Here is a 25,079-nt window from a genome sequence, read left to right on the forward strand (position 1 = left end):
ATGCCGGATACGTATGCATACCGGCTATAGAGACCGCGAAGAGCGAAAGCTTCAGTCGTGTCAGAGCAGTGCAGCTGAAGTTGGGTGCTCCCGAGACCGTCGGAAGCGTGCTAGAATTATGCTACGCCTGCCGGATACGTATGCATGCTGGGTATAGAGACCGCGGAAGCGTGCTAGAATTATGCAACGCCTGCCGGATACGTATTCATGCCGGGCATAGAGTCCGCGAACAGCGAAAGCTTCAGTCGTGTCAGAGCAGTGCAGCTGAAGTTCGGCGGTCCCGAGACCGTTGGGAGCGTGCTAGAATTATGCAACGCCTTCCGGAAACGTCTGCATGCCGGGTATAGAGACCGCGAAGAGCGAAATCTTCAGCAGTGCAGCTGGAGTTGGGCGCTCCCGAGACCGCCGGAAGCGTGCTAGAATTATGCTACGCCTGCCGGATACGTATGCATGCCGGGTATAGAGACCTTGAAGAGCGAAAATTTCAGTCGTGTCAGAGCAATACAGCTGAAGTTGGGTGCTCCCGAGACCGTCGGAAGCGTGCTAGAATTATGCTACGCCTGCCGGATACGTATGCATGCCGGGTATAGAGACCGCGAAGAGGGAAAGCTTCAGTCATGTCAGAGCAGTGCAGCTGAAGTTGGGTGCTCCCGAGACCGTCGGAAGCGTGCTAGAATTATGTAACGCCTGGCGTATACGTATGCATGCCGGGTATAGAGACCGCGAAGAGCGAAAGCTTCAGTCATGTCAGAGCAGTGCAGCTGAAGTTCGGCGCTCCCGAGACCTTCGGAAACGTGCTAGAATTATGCAACGCCTGGCGGATACGTATACATGCCGGGTATAGAGACCGCGAAGAGCGAAAGCTTCAGTCGTGTCAGAGCAGTGCAGCTGAATTTGGGTGCTCCCGAGACCGTCGGAAGCGTGCTAGAATTATGCAACGCCTGGCGGATACGTATGCATGCCGGGTATAGAGACCGCGAAGAGCGAAAGCCTCAGTCATGTCAGAGCAGTGCATCTGAAGTTGGGCGCTCCCGAGGCCTTCGGAAACGTGCTAGAATTATGCAACGCCTGGCGGATACGTATGCATGCCGGGTATAGAGACCGCGAAGAGCGAAAGCTTCAGTCGTGTCAGAGCAGTGCAGCTGAAGTTGGGTGCTCCCGAGACCGTCGGAAACGTGCTAGAATTATGCAACGCCTGGCGGATAAGAATAGCCGGGTATAAAGACCGCGAAAAGCGAAAGCTTCAGTCATGTCAGAGCAGTGCAGCTGAAGTTGGGTGCTCCCGAGACCGTCGGAAGCGTGCTAGAATTATGCAACGCCTGGCGAATACGCATGCAAGCCGGGTATAGAGACCGCGAAGAGCGAAAGCTTCAGTCATGTCAGAGCAGTGCAGCTGAAGTTGGGTGCTCCCGAGACCTTCGGAAACGTGCTAGAATTATGCAACGCCTGGCGGATACGTATGCATGCCGGGTATAGAGACCGCGAAGAGCGAAAGCTTCAGTCGTGTCAGAGCAGTGCAGCTGAAGTTGGGTGCTCCCGAGACCGTCGGAAGCGTGCTAGAATTATGCAACGCCTGGCGGATACGCATGCATGCCGGGTATAGAGACCGCGAAGAGCGAAAGTTTCCGTGGTGTCAGAGCAGTGCAGCTGATGTTGGGCGCTCCCGAGACCGTCGGAAGCGTGCTAGAATTATGCAACGCCTGCCAGATACGTACGCATGCCGGGTATAGAGACCGCGAAGAGCGAAAGCTTCAGTCGTGTCAGAGCAATGCAGCAGAAGTTGGGCGCTCCCGAGGCCGTCGGGGGCGTGCTAGAATTATGCAACGCCTGCCGGATACGTACGCATACCGGGTATAGAGACCGCGAAGAGCGAAAGCTTCAGTCGTGTCAGAGCAGTGCAGCTGAAGTTGGGTGCTCCCGAGACCGTCGGAAGCGTGCTAGAATTATGCTACGCCTGCCGGATACGTATGCATGCTGGGTATAGAGACCGCGGAAGCGTGCTAGAATTATGCAACGCCTGCCGGATACGTATTCATGCCGGGTATAGAGTCCGCGAACAGCGAAAGCTTCAGTCGTGTCAGAGCAGTGCAGCTGAAGTTCGGCGGTCCCGAGACCGTCGGGAGCGTGCTAGAATTATGCAACGCCTTCCGGAAACGTATGCATGCCGGGTATAGAGACCGCGAAGAGCGAAATCTTCAGCAGTGCAGCTGGAGTTGGGCGCTCCCGAGACCGTCGGAAGCGTGCTAGAATTATGCTACGCCTGCCGGATACGTATGCATGCCGGGTATAGAGACCTTGAAGAGCGAAAATTTCAGTCGTGTCAGAGCAGTACAGCTGAAGTTGGGTGCTCCCGAGACCGTCGGAAGCGTGCTAGAATTATGCTACGCCTGCCGGATACGTATGCATGCCGGGTATAGAGACCGCGAAGAGGGAAAGCTTCAGTCATGTCAGAGCAGTGCAGCTGATGTTGGGCGCTCCCGAGAATTTCGGAAACGTGCTAGAATTATGCAACGCCTGGCGGATACGTATGCATGCCGGGTAAAGATACCGCGAAGAGCGAAAGCTTCAGTCGTGTCAGAGCAGTGCAGCTGAAGTTGGGTGCTCCCGAGACCGTCGGAAGCGTGCTAGAATTATGTAACGCCTGGCGTATACGTATGCATGCCGGGTATAGAGACCGCGAAGAGCGAAAGCTTCAGTCATTTCAGAGCAGTGCAGCTGAAGTTGGGCGCTCCCGAGACCTTCGGAAACGTGCTAGAATTATGCAACGCCTGGCGGATACGTATGCACGCCGGGTATAGAGACCGCGAAGAGCGAAAGCTTCAGTCGTGTCAGAGCAGTGCAGCTGAAGTTGGGTGCTCCCGAGACCGTCGGAAGCGTGCTAGAATTATGCAACGCCTGGCGGATACGTATGCATGCCGGGTATAGAGACCGCGAAGAGCGAAAGCCTCAGTCATGTCAGAGCAGTGCAGCTGAAGTTGGGCGCTCCCGAGGCCTTCGGAAACGTGCTAGAATTATGCAACGCCTGGCGGATACGTATGCATGCCGGGTATAGAGACCGCGAAGAGCGAAAGCTTCAGTCGTGTCAGAGCAGTGCAGCTGAAGATGGGTGCTCCCGAGACCGTCGGAAACGTGCTAGAATTATGCAACGCCTGGCGGATACGAATAGCCGGGTATAGAGACCGCGAAGAGCGAAAGCTTCAGTCATGTCAGAGCAGTGCAGCTGAAGTTGGGCGCTCCCGAGACCTTCGGAAACGTGCTAGAATTATGCAACGCCTGGCGGATACGTATGCATGCCGGGTATAGAGACCGCGAAGAGCGAAAGCTTCAGTCATGTCAGAGCAGTGCAGCTGAAGTTGGGCGCTCCCGAGACCTCCGGAAACGTGCTAGAATTATGCAACGCCTGGCGGATATGTATGCATGCCGGGTATAGAGACCGCGAAGAGCGAAAGCTTCAGTCATGTCAGAGCAGTGCAGCTGAAGTTGGGCGCTCCCGAGACCTTCGGAAACGTGCTAGAATTATGCAACGCCTGGCGGATACGTATGCATGCCGGGTATAGAGACCGCGAAGAGCGAAAGCTTCAGTCGTGTCAGAGCAGTGCAGCAAAAGTTGGGTGCTCCCGAGACCGTCGGAAGCGTGCTAGAATTATGCAACACCTGGCGGATACGTATGCATGCCGGGTATAGAGACCGCGAAGAGCGAAAGCCTCAGTCATGTCAGAGCAGTGCAGCTGAAGTTGGGCGCTCCCGAGGCCTTCGGAAACGTGCTAGAATTATGCAACGCCTGGCGGATACGTATGCATGCCGGGTATAGAGACCGCGAAGAGCGAAAGCTTCAGTCGTGTCAGAGCAGTGCAGCTGAAGTTGGGTGCTCCCGAGACCGTCGGAAACGTGCTAGAATTATGCAACGCCTGGCGGATACGAATAGCCGGGTATAGAGACGGCGAAGAGCGAAAGCTTCAGTCATGTCAGAGCAGTGCAGCTGAAGTTGGGCGCTCCCGAGACCTTCGGAAACGTGCTAGAATTATGCAACGCCTGGTGGATACGTATGCATGCCAGGTATAGAGACCGCGAAGAGCGAAAGCTTCAGTCGTGCCAGAGCAGTGCAGCAAAAGTTGGGTGCTCCCGAGACCGTCGGAAGCGTGCTAGAATTATGCAACGCCTGGCGGATACGTATGCATGCCGGGTATAGAGACCGCGAAGAGCGAAAGCCTCAGTCATGTCAGAGCAGTGCAGCTGAAGTTGGGCGCTCCCGAGGCCTTCGGAAACGTGCTAGAATTATGCAACGCCTGGCGGATACGTATGCATGCCGGGTATAGAGACCGCGAAGAGCGAAAGCTTCAGTCGTGTCAGAGCAGTGCAGCAAAAGTTGGGTGCTCCCGAGACCGTCGGAAACGTGCTAGAATTATGCAACGCCTGGCGGATACGAATAGCCGGGTATAGAGACCGCGAAGAGCGAAAGCTTCAGTCATGTCAGAGCAGTGCAGCTGAAGTTGGGCGCTCCCGAGACCTTCGGAAACGTGCTAGAATTATGCAACGCCTGGCGGATACGTATGCATGCCGGGTATAGAGACCGCGAAGAGCGAAAGCTTCAGTCGTGTCAGAGCAGTGCAGCAAAAGTTGGGTGCTCCCGAGACCGTCGGAAGCGTGCTAGAATTATGCAACGCCTGGCGGATACGTATGCATGCCGGGTATAGATACCGCGAAGAGCGAAAGCCTCAGTCATGTCAGAGCAGTGCAGCTGAAGTTGGGCGCTCCCGAGGCCTTCGGAAACGTGCTAGAATTATGCAACGCCTGGCGGATACGTATGCATGCCGGGTATAGAGACCGCGAAGAGCGAAAGCTTCAGTCGTGTCAGAGCAGTGCAGCTGAAGTTGGGTGCTCCCGAGACCGTCGGAAACGTGCTAGAATTATGCAACGCCTGGCGGATACGAATAGCCGGGTATAGAGACCGCGAAGAGCGAAAGCTTCAGTCATGTCAGAGCAGTGCAGCTGAAGTTGGGCGCTCCCGAGACCTTCGGAAACGTGCTAGAATTATGCAACGCCTGGCGGATACGTATGCATGCCGGGTATAGAGACCGCGAAGAGCGAAAGCTTCAGTCATGTCAGAGCAGTGCAGCTGAAGTTGGGCGCTCCCGAGACCTCCGGAAACGTGCTAGAATTATGCAACGCCTGGTGGATACGTATGCATGCCGGGTATAGAGACCGCGAAGAGCGAAAGCTTCAGTCGTGTCAGAGCAGTGCAGCTGAAGTTGGGTGCTCCCGAGACCGTCGGAAGCGTGCTAGAATTATGCAACGCCTGGCGGATACGTATGCATGCCGGGTATAGAGACCGCGAAGAGCAAAAGCTTCAGTCACATAAGAGCAGTGCAGCTGAAGTTGGGTGCTCCCGAGACCTTCGGAAACGTGCTAGAATTATGCAACGCCTGGCGGATACGTATGCATGCCGGGTATAGAGACCGCGAAGAGGGAAAGCTTCTGTCGTGTCAGAGCAGTGCAGCTGAAGTTGGGTGCTCCCGAGACCGTCGGAAGCGTGCTAGAATTATGGAATGCCTGGCGGATACGTATGCATGCCGGGTATAGAGACCGTGAAGAGCGAAAGCTTCAGTCGTGTCAGAGCAGTGCAGGTGAATTCGGGCGCTCCCGAGACTGTCGGGAGCGTTCTAGAATTACGCAACTCCTGCCGGATACGTATGCATGCCGGGTATAGAGACCGCGAAGAGCGAAAGCTTAAGTAGTGTCAGAGCAGTGCAGCTGAAGTTGGGCGCTCCCGAGACCGTCGGGGGCGTGCTAGAATTATGCAACGCTTGCCGGATACGTATGCGTGCCCGGTATAGAGACCGCGAAGAGCGAAAGTTTCAGTCGTGTCAGAGCAGTGCAGCTGATGTTGGGCGCTCCCGAGACCGTCGGAAGCGTGCTAGGATTATGCAACGCCTGCCGGATACGTATGCATGCTGGGTATAGAGACCGCGGAAGCGTGCTAGAATTATGCAACGCCTACCGGATACGTATTCATGCCGGGTATAGAGACCGCGAAGAACGAAAGCTTCAGTCGTGTCAGAGCAGTGCAGCTGAAGTTGGGCGCTCCCGAGACCGTCGGGAGCGTGCTAGAATTCTGCAGCGCCTGCCGGATACGTATGCATGCTGGGTATAGAGACCGCGGAAGCGTGCTAGAATTATGCAATGCCTGCCGATACGTATGCGTGCCGGGTATAGAGACCGCGAAGAGCGAAAGCTTCAGTCGTGTCAGAGCAGTGCAGCTGAAGTTCGGCGCTCCCGAGACCGTCGGAAGCGTGCTAGAATTATGCAACGCCTGCCGGATACGTATGCATGCCGAGTATAGAGACCACGAAGAGCGAAAGCTTCTGTCGTGTGAGAGCAGTGCAGCTGAAGTTCGGCGCTCCCGAGACCGTTCGAAGCGTGCTAGAATTATGCAATGCCTGCCGATACGTATGCATGCCGGGTATAGAGACCGCGAAGAGCGAAAGCTTCAGTCGTGTCAGAGCAGTGGAGCTGAAGCTGGGCGCTCCCGAGACCGTCGGAAGCGTGCTAGAAATATGCAACGCCTGCCGGATACGTATGCATGCCGGGTATAGAGACCGCGAAGAGCGAAAGTTTCAGTCGTGTCAGAGCAGTGGAGCTGAAGCTGGGCGCTCCCGAGACCGTCGGAAGCGTGCTAGAATTATGCAACGCCTGCCGGATACGTATGCATGCAGGGTATAGAGACCGCGAAGAGCGAAAGCTTCAGTCGTGTCAGAGCAGTGGACCTGAAGCTGGGCGCTCCCGAGACCGTCGGAAGCGTGCTAGAAATATGCAACGCCTGCCGGATACGTATGCATGCCGGGTATAGAGACCGCGAAGAGCGAAAGTTTCAGTCGTGTCAGAGCAGTGGAGCTGAAGCTGGGCGCTCCCGAGACCGTCGGAAGCGTGCTAGAAATATGCAACGCCTGCCGGATACGCATGCAAGCCGGGTATAGAGACCGCGAAGAGCGAAAGCTTCAGTCATGTCAGAGCAGTGCAGCTGAAGTTGGGTGCTCCCGAGACCTTCGGAAACGTGCTAGAATTATGCAACGCCTGGCGGATACGTATGCATGCCGGGTATAGAGACCGCGAAGAGCGAAAGCTTCAGTCGTGTCAGAGCAGTGCAGCTGAAGTTGGGTGCTCCCGAGACCGTCGGAAGCGTGCTAGAATTATGCAACGCCTGGCGGATACGCATGCATGCCGGGTATAGAGACCGCGAAGAGCGAAAGTTTCCGTGGTGTCAGAGCAGTGCAGCTGATGTTGGGCGCTCCCGAGACCGTCGGAAGCGTGCTAGAATTATGCAACGCCTGCCAGATACGTACGCATGCCGGGTATAGAGACCGCGAAGAGCGAAAGCTTCAGTCGTGTCAGAGCAATGCAGCAGAAGTTGGGCGCTCCCGAGGCCGTCGGGGGCGTGCTAGAATTATGCAACGCCTGCCGGATACGTATGCATACCGGGTATAGAGACCGCGAAGAGCGAAAGCTTCAGTCGTGTCAGAGCAGTGCAGCTGAAGTTGGGTGCTCCCGAGACCGTCGGAAGCGTGCTAGAATTATGCTACGCCTGCCGGATACGTATGCATGCTGGGTATAGAGACCGCGGAAGCGTGCTAGAATTATGCAACGCCTGCCGGATACGTATTCATGCCGGGTATAGAGTCCGCGAACAGCGAAAGCTTCAGTCGTGTCAGAGCAGTGCAGCTGAAGTTCGGCGGTCCCGAGACCGTCGGGAGCGTGCTAGAATTATGCAACGCCTTCCGGAAACGTATGCATGCCGGGTATAGAGACCGCGAAGAGCGAAATCTTCAGCAGTGCAGCTGGAGTTGGGCGCTCCCGAGACCGTCGGAAGCGTGCTAGAATTATGCTACGCCTGCCGGATACGTATGCATGCCGGGTATAGAGACCTTGAAGAGCGAAAATTTCAGTCGTGTCAGAGCAGTACAGCTGAAGTTGGGTGCTCCCGAGACCATCGGAAGCGTGCTAGAATTATGCTACGCCTGCCGGATACGTATGCATGCCGGGTATAGAGACCGCGAAGAGGGAAAGCTTCAGTCATGTCAGAGCAGTGCAGCTGATGTTGGGCGCTCCCGAGAATTTCGGAAACGTGCTAGAATTATGCAACGCCTGGCGGATACGTATGCATGCCGGGTATAGAGACCGCGAAGAGCGAAAGCTTCAGTCGTGTCAGAGCAGTGCAGCTGAAGTTGGGTGCTCCCGAGACCGTCGGAAGCGTGCTAGAATTATGTAACGCCTGGCGTATACGTATGCATGCCGGGTATAGAGACCGCGAAGAGCGAAAGCTTCAGTCATGTCAGAGCAGTGCAGCTGAAGTTGGGCGCTCCCGAGACCTTCGGAAACGTGCTAGAATTATGCAACGCCTGGCGGATACGTATGCATGCCGGGTATAGAGACCGCGAAGAGCGAAAGCTTCAGTCGTGTCAGAGCAGTGCAGCTGAAGTTGGGTGCTCCCGAGACCGTCGGAAGCGTGCTAGAATTATGCAACGCCTGGCGGATACGTATGCATGCCGGGTATAGAGACCGCGAAGAGCGAAAGCCTCAGTCATGTCAGAGCAGTGCAGCTGAAGTTGGGCGCTCCCGAGGCCTTCGGAAACGTGCTAGAATTATGCAACGCCTGGCGGATACGTATGCATGCCGGGTATAGAGACCGCGAAGAGCGAAAGCTTCTGTCGTGTCAGAGCAGTGCAGCTGAAGTTGGGTGCTCCCGAGACCGTCGGAAACGTGCTAGAATTATGCAACGCCTGGCGGATACGAATAGCCGGGTATAGAGACCGCGAAGAGCGAAAGCTTCAGTCATGTCAGAGCAGTGCAGCTGACGTTGGGCGCTCCCGAGACCTTCGGAAACGTGCTAGAATTATGCAACGCCTGGCGGATACGTATGCATGCCGGGTATAGAGACCGCGAAGAGCGAAAGCTTCAGTCATGTCAGAGCAGTGCAGCTGAAGTTGGGCGCTCCCGAGACCTCCGGAAACGTGCTAGAATTATGCAACGCCTGGTGGATACGTATGCATGCCGGGTATAGAGACCGCGAAGAGCGAAAGCTTCAGTCGTGTCAGAGCAGTGCAGCTGAAGTTGGGTGCTCCCGAGACCGTCGGAAGCGTGCGAGAATTATGCAACGCCTGGCGGATACGTATGCATGCCGGGTATAGAGACCGCGAAGAGCGAAAGCTTCAGTCATGTCAGAGCAGTGCAACTGAAGTTGGGCGCTCCCGAGGCCTTCGGAAATGTGCTAGAATTATGCAATGCCTGGCGGATACGTATGCATGCCGGGTATAGAGACCGCGAAGAGCGAAAGCTTCAGTCGTGTCAGAGCAGTGCAGCTGAAGTTGGGTGCTCCCGAGACCGTCGGAAGCGTGCTAGAATTATGCAACGCCTGGCGGATACGTATGCATGCCGGGTATAGAGACCGCGAAGAGCGAAAGCTTCAGTCATATAAGAGCAGTGCAGCTGAAGTTGGGTGCTCCCGAGACCTTCGGAAACGTGCTAGAATTATGCAACGCCTGGCGGATACGTATGCATGCCGGGTATAGAGACCGCGAAGAGGGAAAGCTTCTGTCGTGTCAGAGCAGTGCAGCTGAAGTTGGGTGCTCCCGAGACCGTCGGAAGCGTGCTAGAATTATGCAATGCCTGGCGGATACGTATGCATGCCGGGTATAGAGACCGTGAAGAGCGAAAGCTTCAGTCGTGTCAGAGCAGTGCAGGTGAATTCGGGCGCTCCCGAGACTGTCGGGAGCGTTCTAGAATTACGCAACTCCTGCCGGATAGGTATGCATGCCGGGTATAGAGACCGCGAAGAGCGAAAGCTTAAGTAGTGTCAGAGCAGTGCAGCTGAAGTTGGGCGCTCCCGAGACCGTCGGGGTAGTGCTAGAATTATGCAACGCTTGCCGGATACGTATGCGTGCCCGGTATAGAGACCGCGAAGAGCGAAAGTTTCAGTCGTGTCAGAGCAGTGCAGCTGATGTTGGGCGCTCCCGAGACCGTCGGAAGCGTGCTAGGATTATGCAACGCCTGCCGGATACGTATGCATGCTGGGTATAGAGACCGCGAAGAGCGAAAGCTTCAGTCACATAAGAGCAGTGCAGCTGAAGTTGGGTGCTCCCGAGACCGTCGGAAGCGTGCTAGAATTATGGAATGCCTGGCGGATACGTATGCATGCCGGGTATAGAGACCGTGAAGAGCGAAAGCTTCAGTCGTGTCAGAGCAGTGCAGGTGAATTCGGGCGCTCCCGAGACTGTCGGGAGCGTTCTAGAATTACGCAACTCCTGCCGGATACGTATGCATGCCGGGTATAGAGACCGCGAAGAGCGAAAGCTTAAGTAGTGTCAGAGCAGTGCAGCTGAAGTTGGGCGCTCCCGAGACCGTCGGGGGCGTGCTAGAATTATGCAACGCTTGCCGGATACGTATGCGTGCCCGGTATAGAGACCGCGAAGAGCGAAAGTTTCAGTCGTGTCAGAGCAGTGCAGCTGATGTTGGGCGCTCCCGAGACCGTCGGAAGCGTGCTAGGATTATGCAACGCCTGCCGGATACGTATGCATGCTGGGTATAGAGACCGCGGAAGCGTGCTAGAATTATGCAACGCCTACCGGATACGTATTCATGCCGGGTATAGAGACCGCGAAGAACGAAAGCTTCAGTCGTGTCAGAGCAGTGCAGCTGAAGTTGGGCGCTCCCGAGACCGTCGGGAGCGTGCTAGAATTCTGCAGCGCCTGCCGGATACGTATGCATGCTGGGTATAGAGACCGCGGAAGCGTGCTAGAATTATGCAATGCCTGCCGATACGTATGCGTGCCGGGTATAGAGACCGCGAAGAGCGAAAGCTTCAGTCGTGTCAGAGCAGTGCAGCTGAAGTTCGGCGCTCCCGAGACCGTCGGAAGCGTGCTAGAATTATGCAACGCCTGCCGGATACGTATGCATGCCGAGTATAGAGACCACGAAGAGCGAAAGCTTCTGTCGTGTGAGAGCAGTGCAGCTGAAGTTCGGCGCTCCCGAGACCGTTCGAAGCGTGCTAGAATTATGCAATGCCTGCCGATACGTATGCATGCCGGGTATAGAGACCGCGAAGAGCGAAAGCTTCAGTCGTGTCAGAGCAGTGGAGCTGAAGCTGGGCGCTCCCGAGACCGTCGGAAGCGTGCTAGAAATATGCAACGCCTGCCGGATACGTATGCATGCCGGGTATAGAGACCGCGAAGAGCGAAAGTTTCAGTCGTGTCAGAGCAGTGGAGCTGAAGCTGGGCGCTCCCGAGACCGTCGGAAGCGTGCTAGAATTATGCAACGCCTGCCGGATACGTATGCATGCAGGGTATAGAGACCGCGAAGAGCGAAAGCTTCAGTCGTGTCAGAGCAGTGGACCTGAAGCTGGGCGCTCCCGAGACCGTCGGAAGCGTGCTAGAAATATGCAACGCCTGCCGGATACGTATGCATGCCGGGTATAGAGACCGCGAAGAGCGAAAGTTTCAGTCGTGTCAGAGCAGTGGAGCTGAAGCTGGGCGCTCCCGAGACCGTCGGAAGCGTGCTAGAAATATGCAACGCCTGCCGGATACGCATGCAAGCCGGGTATAGAGACCGCGAAGAGCGAAAGCTTCAGTCATGTCAGAGCAGTGCAGCTGAAGTTGGGTGCTCCCGAGACCTTCGGAAACGTGCTAGAATTATGCAACGCCTGGCGGATACGTATGCATGCCGGGTATAGAGACCGCGAAGAGCGAAAGCTTCAGTCGTGTCAGAGCAGTGCAGCTGAAGTTGGGTGCTCCCGAGACCGTCGGAAGCGTGCTAGAATTATGCAACGCCTGGCGGATACGCATGCATGCCGGGTATAGAGACCGCGAAGAGCGAAAGTTTCCGTGGTGTCAGAGCAGTGCAGCTGATGTTGGGCGCTCCCGAGACCGTCGGAAGCGTGCTAGAATTATGCAACGCCTGCCAGATACGTACGCATGCCGGGTATAGAGACCGCGAAGAGCGAAAGCTTCAGTCGTGTCAGAGCAATGCAGCAGAAGTTGGGCGCTCCCGAGGCCGTCGGGGGCGTGCTAGAATTATGCAACGCCTGCCGGATACGTATGCATACCGGGTATAGAGACCGCGAAGAGCGAAAGCTTCAGTCGTGTCAGAGCAGTGCAGCTGAAGTTGGGTGCTCCCGAGACCGTCGGAAGCGTGCTAGAATTATGCTACGCCTGCCGGATACGTATGCATGCTGGGTATAGAGACCGCGGAAGCGTGCTAGAATTATGCAACGCCTGCCGGATACGTATTCATGCCGGGTATAGAGTCCGCGAACAGCGAATGCTTCAGTCGTGTCAGAGCAGTGCAGCTGAAGTTCGGCGGTCCCGAGACCGTCGGGAGCGTGCTAGAATTATGCAACGCCTTCCGGAAACGTATGCATGCCGGGTATAGAGACCGCGAAGAGCGAAATCTTCAGCAGTGCAGCTGGAGTTGGGAGCTCCCGAGACCGTCGGAAGCGTGCTAGAATTATGCTACGCCTGCCGGATACGTATGCATGCCGGGTATAGAGACCTTGAAGAGCGAAAATTTCAGTCGTGTCAGAGCAGTACAGCTGAAGTTGGGTGCTTCCGAGACCGTCGGAAGCGTGCTAGAATTATGCTACGCCTGCCGGATACGTATGCATGCCGGGTATAGAGACCGCGAAGAGGGAAAGCTTCAGTCATGTCAGAGCAGTGCAGCTGATGTTGGGCGCTCCCGAGAATTTCGGAAACGTGCTAGAATTATGCAACGCCTGGCGGATACGTATGCATGCCGGGTATAGAGACCGCGAAGAGCGAAAGCTTCAGTCGTGTCAGAGCAGTGCAGCTGAAGTTGGGTGCTCCCGAGACCGTCGGAAGCGTGCTAGAATTATGTAACGCCTGGCGTATACGTATGCATGCCGGGTTTAGAGACCGCGAAGAGCGAAAGCTTCAGTCATGTCAGAGCAGTGCAGCTGAAGTTGGGCGCTCCCGAGACCTTCGGAAACGTGCTAGAATTATGCAACGCCTGGCGGATACGTATGCATGCCGGGTATAGAGACCGCGAAGAGCGAAAGCTTCAGTCGTGTCAGAGCAGTGCAGCTGAAGTTGGGTGCTCCCGAGACCGTCGGAAGCGTGCTAGAATTATGCAACGCCTGGCGGATACGTATGCATGCCGGGTATAGAGACCGCGAAGAGCGAAAGCCTCAGTCATGTCAGAGCAGTGCAGCTGAAGTTGGGCGCTCCCGAGGCCTTCGGAAACGTGCTAGAATTATGCAACGCCTGGCGGATACGTATGCATGCCGGGTATAGAGACCGCGAAGAGCGAAAGCTTCAGTCGTGTCAGAGCAGTGCAGCTGAAGTTGGGTGCTCCCGAGACCGTCGGAAATGTGCTAGAATTATGCAACGCCTGGCGGATACGAATAGCCGGGTATAGAGACCGCGAAGAGCGAAAGCTTCAGTCATGTCAGAGCAGTGCAGCTGACGTTGGGCTCTCCCGAGACCTTCGGAAACGTGCTAGAATTATGCAACGCCTGGCGGAGACGTATGCATGCCGGGTATAGAGACCGCGAAGAGCGAAAGCTTCAGTCATGTCAGAGCAGTGCAGCTGAAGTTGGGCGCTCCCGAGACCTCCGGAAACGTGCTAGAATTATGCAACGCCTGGTGGATACGTATGCATGCCGGGTATAGAGACCGCGAAGAGCGAAAGCTTCAGTCGTGTCAGAGCAGTGCAGCTGAAGTTGGGTGCTCCCGAGACCGTCGGAAGCGTGCTAGAATTATGCAACGCCTGGCGGATACGTATGCATGCCGGGTATAGAGACCGCGAAGAGCGAAAGCTTCAGTCATGTCAGAGCAGTGCAACTGAAGTTGGGCGCTCCCGAGACCTTCGGAAATGTGCTAGAATTATGCAATGCCTGGCGGATACGTATGCATGCCGGGTATAGAGACCGCGAAGAGCGAAAGCTTCAGTCGTGTCAGAGCAGTGCAGCTGAAGTTGGGTGCTCCCGAGACCGTCGGAAGCGTGCTAGAATTATGCAACGCCTGGCGGATATGTATGCATGCCGGGTATAGAGACCGCGAAGAGCGAAAGCTTCAGTCATGTCAGAGCAGTGCAGCTGAAGTTGGGCGCTCCCGAGACCTTCGGAAACGTGCTAGAATTATGCAACGCCTGGCGGATACGTATGCATGCCGGGTATAGAGACCGCGAAGAGCGAAAGCTTCAGTCGTGTCAGAGCAGTGCAGCAAAAGTTGGGTGCTCCCGAGACCGTCGGAAGCGTGCTAGAATTATGCAACGCCTGGCGGATACGTATGCATGCCGGGTATAGAGACCGCGAAGAGCGAAAGCCTCAGTCATGTCAGAGCAGTGTAGCTGAAGTTGGGCGCTCCCGAAGCGTTCGGAAACGTGCTAGAATTATGCAACGCCTGGCGGATACGTATGCATGCCGGGTATAGAGACCGCGAAGAGCGAAAGCTTCAGTCGTGTCAGAGCAGTGCAGCTGAAGTTGGGTGCTCCCGAGACCGTCGGAAACGTGCTAGAATTATGCAACGCCTGGCGGATACGAATAGCCGGGTATAGAGACCGCGAAGAGCGAAAGCTTCAGTCATGTCAGAGCAGTGCAGCTGAAGTTGGGCGCTCCCGAGACCTTCGGAAACGTGCTAGAATTATGCAACGCCTGGCGGATACGTATGCATGCCGGGTATAGAGACCGCGAAGAGCGAAAGCTTCAGTCATGTCAGAGCAGTGCAGCTGAAGTTGGGCGCTCCCGAGACCTCCGGAAACGTGCTAGAATTATGCAACGCCTGGTGGACACGTATGCATGCCGGGTATAGAGACCGCGAAGAGCGAAAGCTTCAGTCGTGTCAGAGCAGTGCAGCTGAAGTTGGGTGCTCCCGAGACCGTCGGAAGCGTGCTAGAATTATGCAACGCCTGGCGGATACGTATGCATGCCGGGTATAGAGACCGCGAAGAGCGAAAGCTTCAGTCATGTCAGAGCAGTGCAACTGAAGTTGGGCGCTCCCGAGACCTTCGGAAATGTGCTAGAATTATGCAATGCCTGGCGGATACGTATGCATGCCGGGTATAGAGACCGCGAAGAGCGAAAGCTTCAGTCGTGTCAGAGCAGTGCAGCTGAAGTTGGGTGCTCCCGAGACCGTCGGAAGCGTGCTAGAATTATGCAACGCCTGGCGGATACGTATGCATGCCGGGTATAGAGACCGCGAAGAGCGAAAGCTTCAGTCATATAAGAGCAGTGCAGCTGAAGTTGGGTGCTCCCGAGACCTTCGGAAACGTGCTAGAATTATGCAACGCCTGGCGGATACGTATGCATGCCGGGTATAGAGACCGCGAAGAGGGAAAGCTTCTGTCGTGTCAGAGCAGTGCAGCTGAAGTTGGGTGCTCCCGAGACCGTCGGAAGCGTGCTAGAATTATGCAATGCCTGGCGGATACGTATGCATGCCGGGTATAGAGACCGTGAAGAGCGAAAGCTTCAGTCGTGTCAGAGCAGTGCAGGTGAATTCGGGCGCTCCCGAGTCTGTCGGGAGCGTTCTAGAATTACGCAACTCCTGCCGGATACGTATGCATGCCGGGTATAGAGACCGCGAAGAGCGAAAGCTTAAGTAGTGTCAGAGCAGTGCAGCTGAAGTTGGGCGCTCCCGAGACCGTCGGGGTAGTGCTAGAATTATGCAACGCTTGCCGGATACGTATGCGTGCCCGGTATAGAGACCGCGAAGAGCGAAAGTTTCAGTCGTGTCAGAGCAGTGCAGCTGATGTTGGGCGCTCCCAAGACCGTCGGAAGCGTGCTAGGATTATGCAACGCCTGCCGGATACGTATGCATGCTGGGTATAGAGACCGCGGAAGCGTGCTAGAATTATGCAACGCCTGCCGGATACGTATTCATGCCGGGTATAGAGACCGCGAAGAACGAAAGCTTCAGTCGTGTCAGAGCAGTGCAGCTGAAGTTTGGCGCTCCCGAGACCGTCGGGAGCGTGCTAGAATTCTGCAGCGCCTGCCGGATACGTATGCATGCTGGGTATAGAGACCGCGGAAGCGTGCTAGAATTATGCAATGCCTGCCGATACGTATGCGTGCCGGGTATAGAGACCGCGAAGAGCGAAAGCTTCAGTCGTGTCAGAGCAGTGCAGCTGAAGTTCGGCGCTCCCGAGACCGTCGGAAGCGTGCTAGAATTATGCAACGCCTGCCGGATACGTATGCATGCCGAGTATAGAGACCACGAAGAGCGAAAGCTTCTGTCGTGTGAGAGCAGTGCAGCTGAAGTTCGGCGCTCCCGAGACCGTTCGAAGCGTGCTAGAATTATGCAATGCCTGCCGATACGTATGCATGCCGGGTATAGAGACCGCGAAGAGCGAAAGCTTCAGTCGTGTCAGAGCAGTGGAGCTGAAGCTGGGCGCTCCCGAGACCGTCGGAAGCGTGCTAGAAATATGCAACGCCTGCCGGATACGTATGCATGCCGGGTATAGAGACCGCGAAGAGCGAAAGTTTCAGTCGTGTCAGAGCAGTGCAGCTGAAGTTGGGTGCTCCCGAGACCGTCGGAAGCGTGCTAGAATTATGCAACGCCTGGCGGATACGTATGCATGCCGGGTATAGAGACCGCGAAGAGCGAAAGCTTCAGTCATATAAGAGCAGTGCAGCTGAAGTTGGGTGCTCCCGAGACCTTCGGAAACGTGCTAGAATTATGCAACGCCTGGCGGATACGTATGCATGCCGGGTATAGAGACCGCGAAGAGGGAAAGCTTCTGTCGTGTCAGAGCAGTGCAGCTGAAGTTGGGTGCTCCCGCGACCGTCGGAAGCGTGCTAGAATTATGCAATGCCTGGCGGATACGTATGCATGCCGGGTATAGAGACCGTGAAGAGCGAAAGCTTCAGTCGTGTCAGAGCAGTGCAGGTGAATTCGGGCGCTCCCGAGACTGTCGGGAGCGTTCTAGAATTACGCAACTCCTGCCGGATACGTATGCATGCCGGGTATAGAGACCGCGAAGAGCGAAAGCTTAAGTAGTGTCAGAGCAGTGCAGCTGAAGTTGGGCGCTCCCGAGACCGTCGGGGTAGTGCTAGAATTATGCAACGCTTGCCGGATACGTATGCGTGCCCGGTATAGAGACCGCGAAGAGCGAAAGTTTCAGTCGTGTCAGAGCAGTGCAGCTGATGTTGGGCGCTCCCAAGACCGTCGGAAGCGTGCTAGGATTATGCAACGCCTGCCGGATACGTATGCATGCTGGGTATAGAGACCGCGGAAGCGTGCTAGAATTATGCAACGCCTGCCGGATACGTATTCATGCCGGGTATAGAGACCGCGAAGAACGAAAGCTTCAGTCGTGTCAGAGCAGTGCAGCTGAAGTTTGGCGCTCCCGAGACCGTCGGGAGCGTGCTAGAATTCTGCAGCGCCTGCCGGATACGTATGCATGCTGGGTATAGAGACCGCGGAAGCGTGCTAGAATTATGCAATGCCTGCCGATACGTATGCGTGCCGGGTATAGAGACCGCGAAGAGCGAAAGCTTCAGTCGTGTCAGAGCAGTGCAGCTGAAGTTCGGCGCTCCCGAGACCGTCGGAAGCGTGCTAGAATTATGCAACGCCTGCCGGATACGTATGCATGCCGAGTATAGAGACCACGAAGAGCGAAAGCTTCTGTCGTGTGAGAGCAGTGCAGCTGAAGTTCGGCGCTCCCGAGACCGTTCGAAGCGTGCTAGAATTATGCAATGCCTGCCGATACGTATGCATGCCGGGTATAGAGACCGCGAAGAGCGAAAGCTTCAGTCGTGTCAGAGCAGTGGAGCTGAAGCTGGGCGCTCCCGAGACCGTCGGAAGCGTGCTAGAAATATGCAACGCCTGCCGGATACGTATGCATGCCGGGTATAGAGACCGCGAAGAGCGAAAGTTTCAGTCGTGTCAGAGCAGTGGAGCTGAAGCAGGGCGCTCCCGAGACCGTCGGAAGCGTGCTAGAATTATGCAACGCCTGCCGGATACGTATGCATGCAGGGTATAGAGACCGCGAAGAGCGAAAGCTTCAGTCGTGTCAGAGCAGTGGACCTGAAGCTGGGCGCTCCCGAGACCGTCGGAAGCGTGCTAGAAATATGCAACGCCTGCCGGATACGTATGCATGCCGGGTATAGAGACCGCGAAGAGCGAAAGTTTCAGTCGTGTCAGAGCAGTGGAGGTGAAGCTGGGCGCTCCCGAGACCGTCGGAAGCGTGCTAGAAATATGCAACGCCTGCCGGATACGTATGCATGCCGGGTATAGAGACCGCGAAGAGCGAAAGTTTCAGTCGTGTCAGAGCAGTGGAGCTGAAGCTGGGCGCTCCCGAGACCGTCGGAAGCGTGCTAGAATTATGCAACGCCTGCCGGATACGTATGCATGCAGGGTATAGAGACCGCGAAGAGCGAAAGCTTCAGTCGTGTCAGAGCAGTGGACCTGAAGCTGGGCGCTCCCGAGACCGTCGGAAGCGTGCTAGAAATATGCAACGCCTGCCGGATACGTATGCATGCCGGGTATAGAGACCGCGAAGAGCGAAAGCTTCAGTCGTGTCAGAGCAGTGGAGCTGAAGCTGGGCGCTCCCGAGACCGTCGGAAGCGTGCTAGAAATATGCAACGCCTGCCGGATACGTATGCATGCCGGGTATAGAGACCGCGAAGAGCGAAAGTTTCAGTCGTGTCAGAGCAGTGGAGCTGAAGCTGGGCGCTCCCGAGACCGTCGGAAGCGTGCTAGAATTATGCAACGCCTGCCGGATACGTATGCATGCAGGGTATAGAGACCGCGAAGAGCGAAAGCTTCAGTCGTGTCAGAGCAGTGGAGCTGAAGCTGGGCGCTCCCGAGACCGTCGGAAGCGTGCTAGAAATATGCAACGCCTGCCGGATACGTATGCATGCCGGGTATAGAGACCGCGAAGAGCGAAAGTTTCAGTCGTGTCAGAGCAGTGGAGCTGAAGCTGGGCGCTCCCGAGACCGTCGGAAGCGTGCTAGAATTATGCAACGCCTGCCGGATACGTATGCATGCAGGGTATAGAGACCGCGAAGAGCGAAAGCTTCAGTCGTGTCAGAGCAGTGGACCTGAAGCTGGGCGCTCCCGAGACCGTCGGAAGCGTGCTAGTAAATCACGTCCGTTTGCGTGTAGCTCGATCTATTGGTGTGATAAATTGCATCAGGTACTTGTTGCCCATTCAGGCTAAAAAGCAGTTGTATTTTGCCCTCATCCATTCACAACTGGTGTATTGCAATTTAATTTGGGGCACTTGCAACAAAACTGACACAGCCAGATTATTATCATTACAAAAAAAGAGCTCTGTGCGCATGTTCTCCTAATCCTTCCTCAGGTGACTGCTTATTACAGTCCTTCAATGTTCTTCCATTACCACTGTGCTATAAGCTTTCAGTTGCTGTTCATATTTATCATAAAATAAAGCAGGACATCACATCTTTCAGAAACAAGTACGTGAACAGAAACATACGCTATAGTCTGCGAGACACTTCCTTTATTTCCAGTCGTGCCCGGACAAACTACGGCACCGAACACATTGATAACCAAATTTCTGCAGTTTGCAATGTGTATCCTTCCATAATTGACGAAGCTGTAACTTGTAAAACCACTTGTCATTTCAAAAAGAAAATGAAGATGCTTTTTATGCGTACGACTGACCCATCAAATACTTGTGCTATGTAGTGTTTACAGTGATAGCCTCACTCCTGTCATATTTTCTATTGTGTTGCGAACTGTAGCGTTACTGGTATTTTTCCTTTCTCTTTGTTATCCTATGTGCCTTCATTAACTTTCAACTACTGTGAAAATTGAACTAAAGAGCTTGTTGAGTTTTAATGAATGTAACCACCCTTCTGCCTTTGATGTGTGACCCGGGGTGAGGCCTCGTCAGGAAGAATGCCAGCAGCTTCTTCCTTTTGTCTCATCTCGTGGGCATGTACTGTGCATACAAGTTCATGTCTGAATAAAATGATTGATTGATTGTTTGAAATTATGCAACGCCTACCGGATACGTATGCATGCCGGGTATAGAGACCGCGAAGAGCGAAAATTTCAGTCGTGTCAGAGCAGTGGAGCTGAAGATGGGCTCTCCCAAGACTGTCGGAAGCGTTCTTGAATTATGCAACGCCTGCCGGATACGTATGCGTGCCGGGTATAGAGACCGCGAAGAGCGAAAGTTTCAGTCGTGTCAGAGCAGTGGAGCTTAAGTTGGGTGCTCCCGAGACCGTTGGAAGCGTGCTAGAATTATGCAACGCCTGTCGGATACGTTTGCATGCCGGGTATAGAGACCGCGAAGATCGAAAGCTTCAGTCGTGTCAGAGCAGTGCAGCAGAAGTTGGGCGCTCCCGAGGCCGTCGGGGGTGTGCTAGAATTATGCAACGCCTGCCGGATACGTATGCACGCCGGGTATAGAGACCGCGAAGAGCGAAAGTTTCAGTCGTGTCAGAGCAGTGGAGCTGAAGGTGGGCGCTCCCGAGACCGTCGGAAGCGTGCTATAATTATGCAACGCCTGCGGAAGCGTATGTATGCCGGGTATAGATACCGCAATGAGCTAAAGCTTCGGTCGTGTCAGAGCAGTGCAGCTGAAGTTGGGCGCTCCCGAGACCGTCGGAAGCGTGCTAGAATTATGCAATGCCGGCCGGATACGTATTTATGCTGGGTATAGAGACCGCGGAAGCGTGCTAGAATTATGCAACGCCTCCCTGATACGTATGTATGCCGGGTATAGAGACCGCGAAGAGCGAAAGCTTCAGCCGTGTCAGTGCAGTGCAGCTGAAGTTGGGCGGTCCCGAGACCGTCGGTAGCGTGCTATAATTATGCAACGCTTGCCGGATACGTATGCATGCCGGGTATAGAGACCGCGACGAGCGAAAGCTTCTGTTGTGTTAGAGCAGTGCAGCTGAAATTGGGCGCTCCAGAGATCGTCGGAAGCGTGCAAGAAATATACAACGCCTGCCAAGGAGGAAAAAAGTATTAAAGCGGAGTGTTAAGCAAGTTTGTGGATTTTGGTAGAAGAAAATTCAGTCGATTTGGGTAATTTCATAAAATGCAGATATGCGCGCTAGCATGTCGTCAATTGTCGGTATGAGCTACGACCTACTAGGCGGTTCCAGTCTAGGACCCAATTGCCGCCCCAAATTCTTTCGTTTAACTACTGCTCAAGCATCTTTATAAACAACTTCTCCTCGAATCCGCTCCTGCTCATTGCGCTTAGCTCGGTGCGCTTAGGGGCGGTGCCGCATAATTGGCGTCCCAGGTTCTCTCCTGGTTAGCACCGGCTGCACGTTGGTAAGGGACCCTGTGGGAGGTGTGCAGTGGCGCAGCTGATGCCATCAGTGGACTTGGTTTGCTTCGTTTGGGTTGCGACAGAGGTTGCTCTTTGCAAGCAGCCTCTCACGATTAATTAATTAGCCGCCTGACCTAGTGGGCCAGGCGCTGCCCTATGTTTAGCTTTGTCTTGAAATCGATATAATCGGTAAATGTGCTTTGTGTTCTGCTCAACATTTGTGCTGCACGAAGCTGTGCTGCAGTATACTTCAGCGAGATGTCGAGGAGCCGTGGCTACGACCGATGGTTTCGTCTGCTTAATAACAGAACGGAAGGTTCTCTTACCGAAGTCGAAGCTGAAGTTGTTTTTGAAGCCGCGGCCGTCTGTCAGGACCCCTTCGCTGCAGTCAGTCACCGGTCCAAGCTCCGTGGATGGCAGTACCACGAGCCCTGTTTGGTATCTATCGTAAAAGAGAAGGCCTATGATTGAAATGTTCTGTCCATTTCTCAAACCCCTAATTTGTTCCAAAACGAAAGCTTCATCAAGACGCAAGCATCTCCACAAGAGGGGTAACTAAGGAGCAAACAATTAATTTTCGGTGACACTTGTTTATTGAGATGCCAACATACGGGCTCTTACGATTGATTACTTGCCAGAATGCAACGCTCTACCGGCGCAGATAATCTTCTCCACCAAGCAAACACCGCCCATCAAATTCAATTCAGTTTTTATTTATTTTGGAGGCAGAACCCCTTGAAAGCAAAGATTTGGCCGACGGTTTGCTATCGTGGAATTTAGAATTTCAGCGACCGCCGCGGTTGTGCAGAAGGCCGTTACCAGGCGTAGTGTCTGTTTTATTTACACCGCTTTACTTCCCACGCCCTAAGCGCACTTCTCACCTTAGGCGACACCACGATTTCAGCGAGCGAAAGCTCTGCCACAGTTCCTGTGAACGTTTTCGAAACAGCTTGTCATAGGTTACGCATAATTTCAGGTTGTCAGCAGTAGAGGGTCATCTACTGCGACGGCGGAAGTATGTCGAAGTACACGACAACGCAGATATGCAGCAAATCTAGAGTGTGTGTTAATAGCGGAAAAGAAGTATGCCCAAAAAGATAACTTTGGCGAACAGATCTCGACCTGTCCAACAGATTCGCGTCGACAGGATTGTTGGTAGCGCTTTTGGCAAATTCACGCAGACAGGCCTCGTTGAAGCGCACCGCCTTAAACCTTTAAGTTACAGAAAAGTGCGCAGCTTAACAGGAATTCAGTTAACGCTTATTAACGAGTTCCGCGATAGAAAAAGTTTTTGTCATGACAATCATTTTCGAGAGCCCGCTGCTCAGCGCGTTTAAGCAGACCGGGCCGAGAGTTCCGCGATATGCTGTAGCCGCTTGATGAATATTTCTTCGTGCAAGCTGCGGGCAATGCGACCAGAGCGTAACATGCTTTTGTAAGCAGATCTTCTAGAGGCAGAGCGCCGATATTGAGTTTTCAAAATTACTGCCCATTACCTCAAATGCAGCGTTTCAATGCTCTCGGCACATGTGTTCCTTAGAAATGACGGCACCTTGTGAGCACCCCCTGAAGTTTTCTGCACTATAGAGTCTGATGTGTCCGGCCGCAGTTTGTCAAGATGAGGTACGGGTTATATGGTATTTGCCGAACACCAACGCAAATCACTTAGTGGGTCCAACCTCGTAACATCCCAGCACCAAACTAAGTAGTTGGTCACTACTCGTGACAGGTGCGGTGTATAATGAGGCGACGCTCTGCTGCGTAGTTTTCGGAAATGACGAAAACGAGACATAGGTTCTGCAAAGAGTCCCTCATCATTACCTGGAACGATAGGTTACGCGCCGTGTTCTGGTGTCGCGCTTCAAAGAAAGTGAAGGCGTTTCCAAACCAGTCGCATCGCGTGCCTTCGTCGTTCAAGGAGGAACAGTGTTGATCAGTGCTGCGAGAGTTGTGATCTAAATGCCCACCTTTCTATGAGGCCGTCGATGCCAACCTGCCGCATGTAGAAAGTGACTCCGCTCTGCAACAGAAAGTGTTATTAGCTTGAGATGAAATACACCTTTATTTGGCTGCAAGCAGCCGGGAGCTTTTCATATCCGCACTTTATAAAACGAACAGAGAAGGGGAGACAAACGATTGCACAGACAAATCAGTACGAGCGGATGCGACGACCAAATTCCCCGATTAACCGAATCATTACCCCTGTATAGTGTATAAACTCAAGCAGACATGCTCCTGAAATTATTTTAGAGCATACCAAATACAGCGAGCAGACAGCGCACATTGCTTACGGAAGAATTACGCCTGTTTCAGGCTGGCAATAAACTTACTTCTCTCACTATCGGGTTGCGTTGCTTCGACTGCAATCCTTACATTATCAGAAAAAAACTTGAACTCGCAGCTCAATACAAGCACGCAGCTCCTTCTATGCGCGAGAAATGCCGGTTGTACCAATCGGCCATAACTAGATGAGTGAAATGCGGGTAAGCAGAATGGTAAAAAAGGATTAATGCGGGGAATTACGCTGATTTCTGTACTTCTGGGGAATGTGCTGGCCTCTCGGAAAACATGACGAAAGGATGAATTAAAGCTAACAGCATGGCGATGTCGGACATGCAATGATGGAGGACAACGTTCCGCTGGAGACGATTGAGTCCGTTCTTTGCTTCATACTCATGTCAATAAAACATTAACTTGCGTACATCAACTAGAAGTTATAAATTTTGCCTACTTCGATAGAATGCGTGGTTAAAACTTAAAATGGAATCCAATTCATTTCAGGGAAATTTGATAAATCTATGCTAAAGTCATCTAATAACATGCTCACATTGCAGCGCCAATCTTGAAGTGATGGCATTTGCATAAAAATGAGAAAAAAAATAAAAAAACGTAACTTCAGGCTGTTCCTCAAACTCTCATTGCCTCATAGCATTGCCTCAGCTTCTACGAAGCCCTACCTTCACACCTACACGCTACCATTCTTCAGGAAAGACTCGCCATAGTGTCTTCGAAAAATTAAGGCGGGCACTTAGGATTACTTACGTGCTGTGAACGCTGAGGCTGACCAAGTTTTATTTCGCATAATCGTAGGAAATTAAGGCAAGTCAGTGAGCGTGCCGCAGTCGTGGAGTCGTTTGGCGACACAGGCCCATTGGACGCCCTTCGAGTGAATGTCGGGGTCATCGCTGGACCTTATCTATGCTCCTTTGGAGGGATTAGGAAAGAATTCTGGGGTTGGCATACGGACTTGAGCGCCCAGATCATATGGTCGAAGTTATCTTAATCAACAGAAAAGCGTCAGGAGGGATTGATATCCTTATTTATGAATTTAGATATGTAGTTTGGGTTGGGTAGGGCCCCCGTCTGTAGTTGTCTCTACATGACCTCTTGTTGTCTGGTCAGTGTTTTATGGGGTGGTTTGAGAGTTTTTTCCTAATGCTTTGTAATTTGCAGTGCGTTCGTGGAATGATATGACTGGCTCACCGAAAGGTTCCGTTTCCTGACTTTGCGCCACCTTTCGGCCGGCTAATTCTCGAGCGTGCTGGTGGGCAACGTAGTTCCCCGCATTCCCCGCCTCAGCTGCGGTCCATATGAGTTCAGTTTTTCTCAAGAGACGAGAGTATCTTATTTCTGTGAGCATTTGCGCGACGGGACCGGCGACCCTAGCTCTAGCGAAGTTGCGGATCGCCAACTTCTAGTCCCTTACTATGGTGGCAACGTCTGTAAAGGCGATGACCGCAGCGATGGCGGCCTCCTCCGCGACTAGCGGTCTAGAGGTGGAAACCGTCTCCACCATAGCCAGTCTTGCTGGTTGATCGCCGGGG

At 53.9% G+C, this 25,079-nt stretch overlaps 1 protein-coding gene across 4 annotated transcripts in view; it reads right to left on the reverse strand.

The window, feature by feature from the left end:
• Positions 1 to 25,079, reverse strand: part of LOC144122121 (rifampicin phosphotransferase-like) — a 798,972-nt gene that overhangs the window by 634,877 nt on the left and 139,016 nt on the right. For all 4 annotated transcript variants that reach the window (XM_077655660.1, XM_077655659.1, XM_077655661.1 and 1 more), the window contains exons 8-9: positions 23,223 to 23,275; positions 21,582 to 21,697 (exon numbers count right to left, since the gene is read on the reverse strand). In XM_077655660.1, the coding sequence (XP_077511786.1) occupies positions 21,582 to 21,697; positions 23,223 to 23,275 (169 nt within the window). The remainder of the gene's footprint in view (positions 1 to 21,581; positions 21,698 to 23,222; positions 23,276 to 25,079) is intronic.

The sequence above is a fragment of the Amblyomma americanum genome, chromosome 2 (genome assembly GCF_052857255.1).
Source record: "Amblyomma americanum isolate KBUSLIRL-KWMA chromosome 2, ASM5285725v1, whole genome shotgun sequence".
In the NCBI taxonomy this organism is placed as follows: Eukaryota; Metazoa; Arthropoda; class Arachnida; order Ixodida; family Ixodidae; genus Amblyomma; species Amblyomma americanum.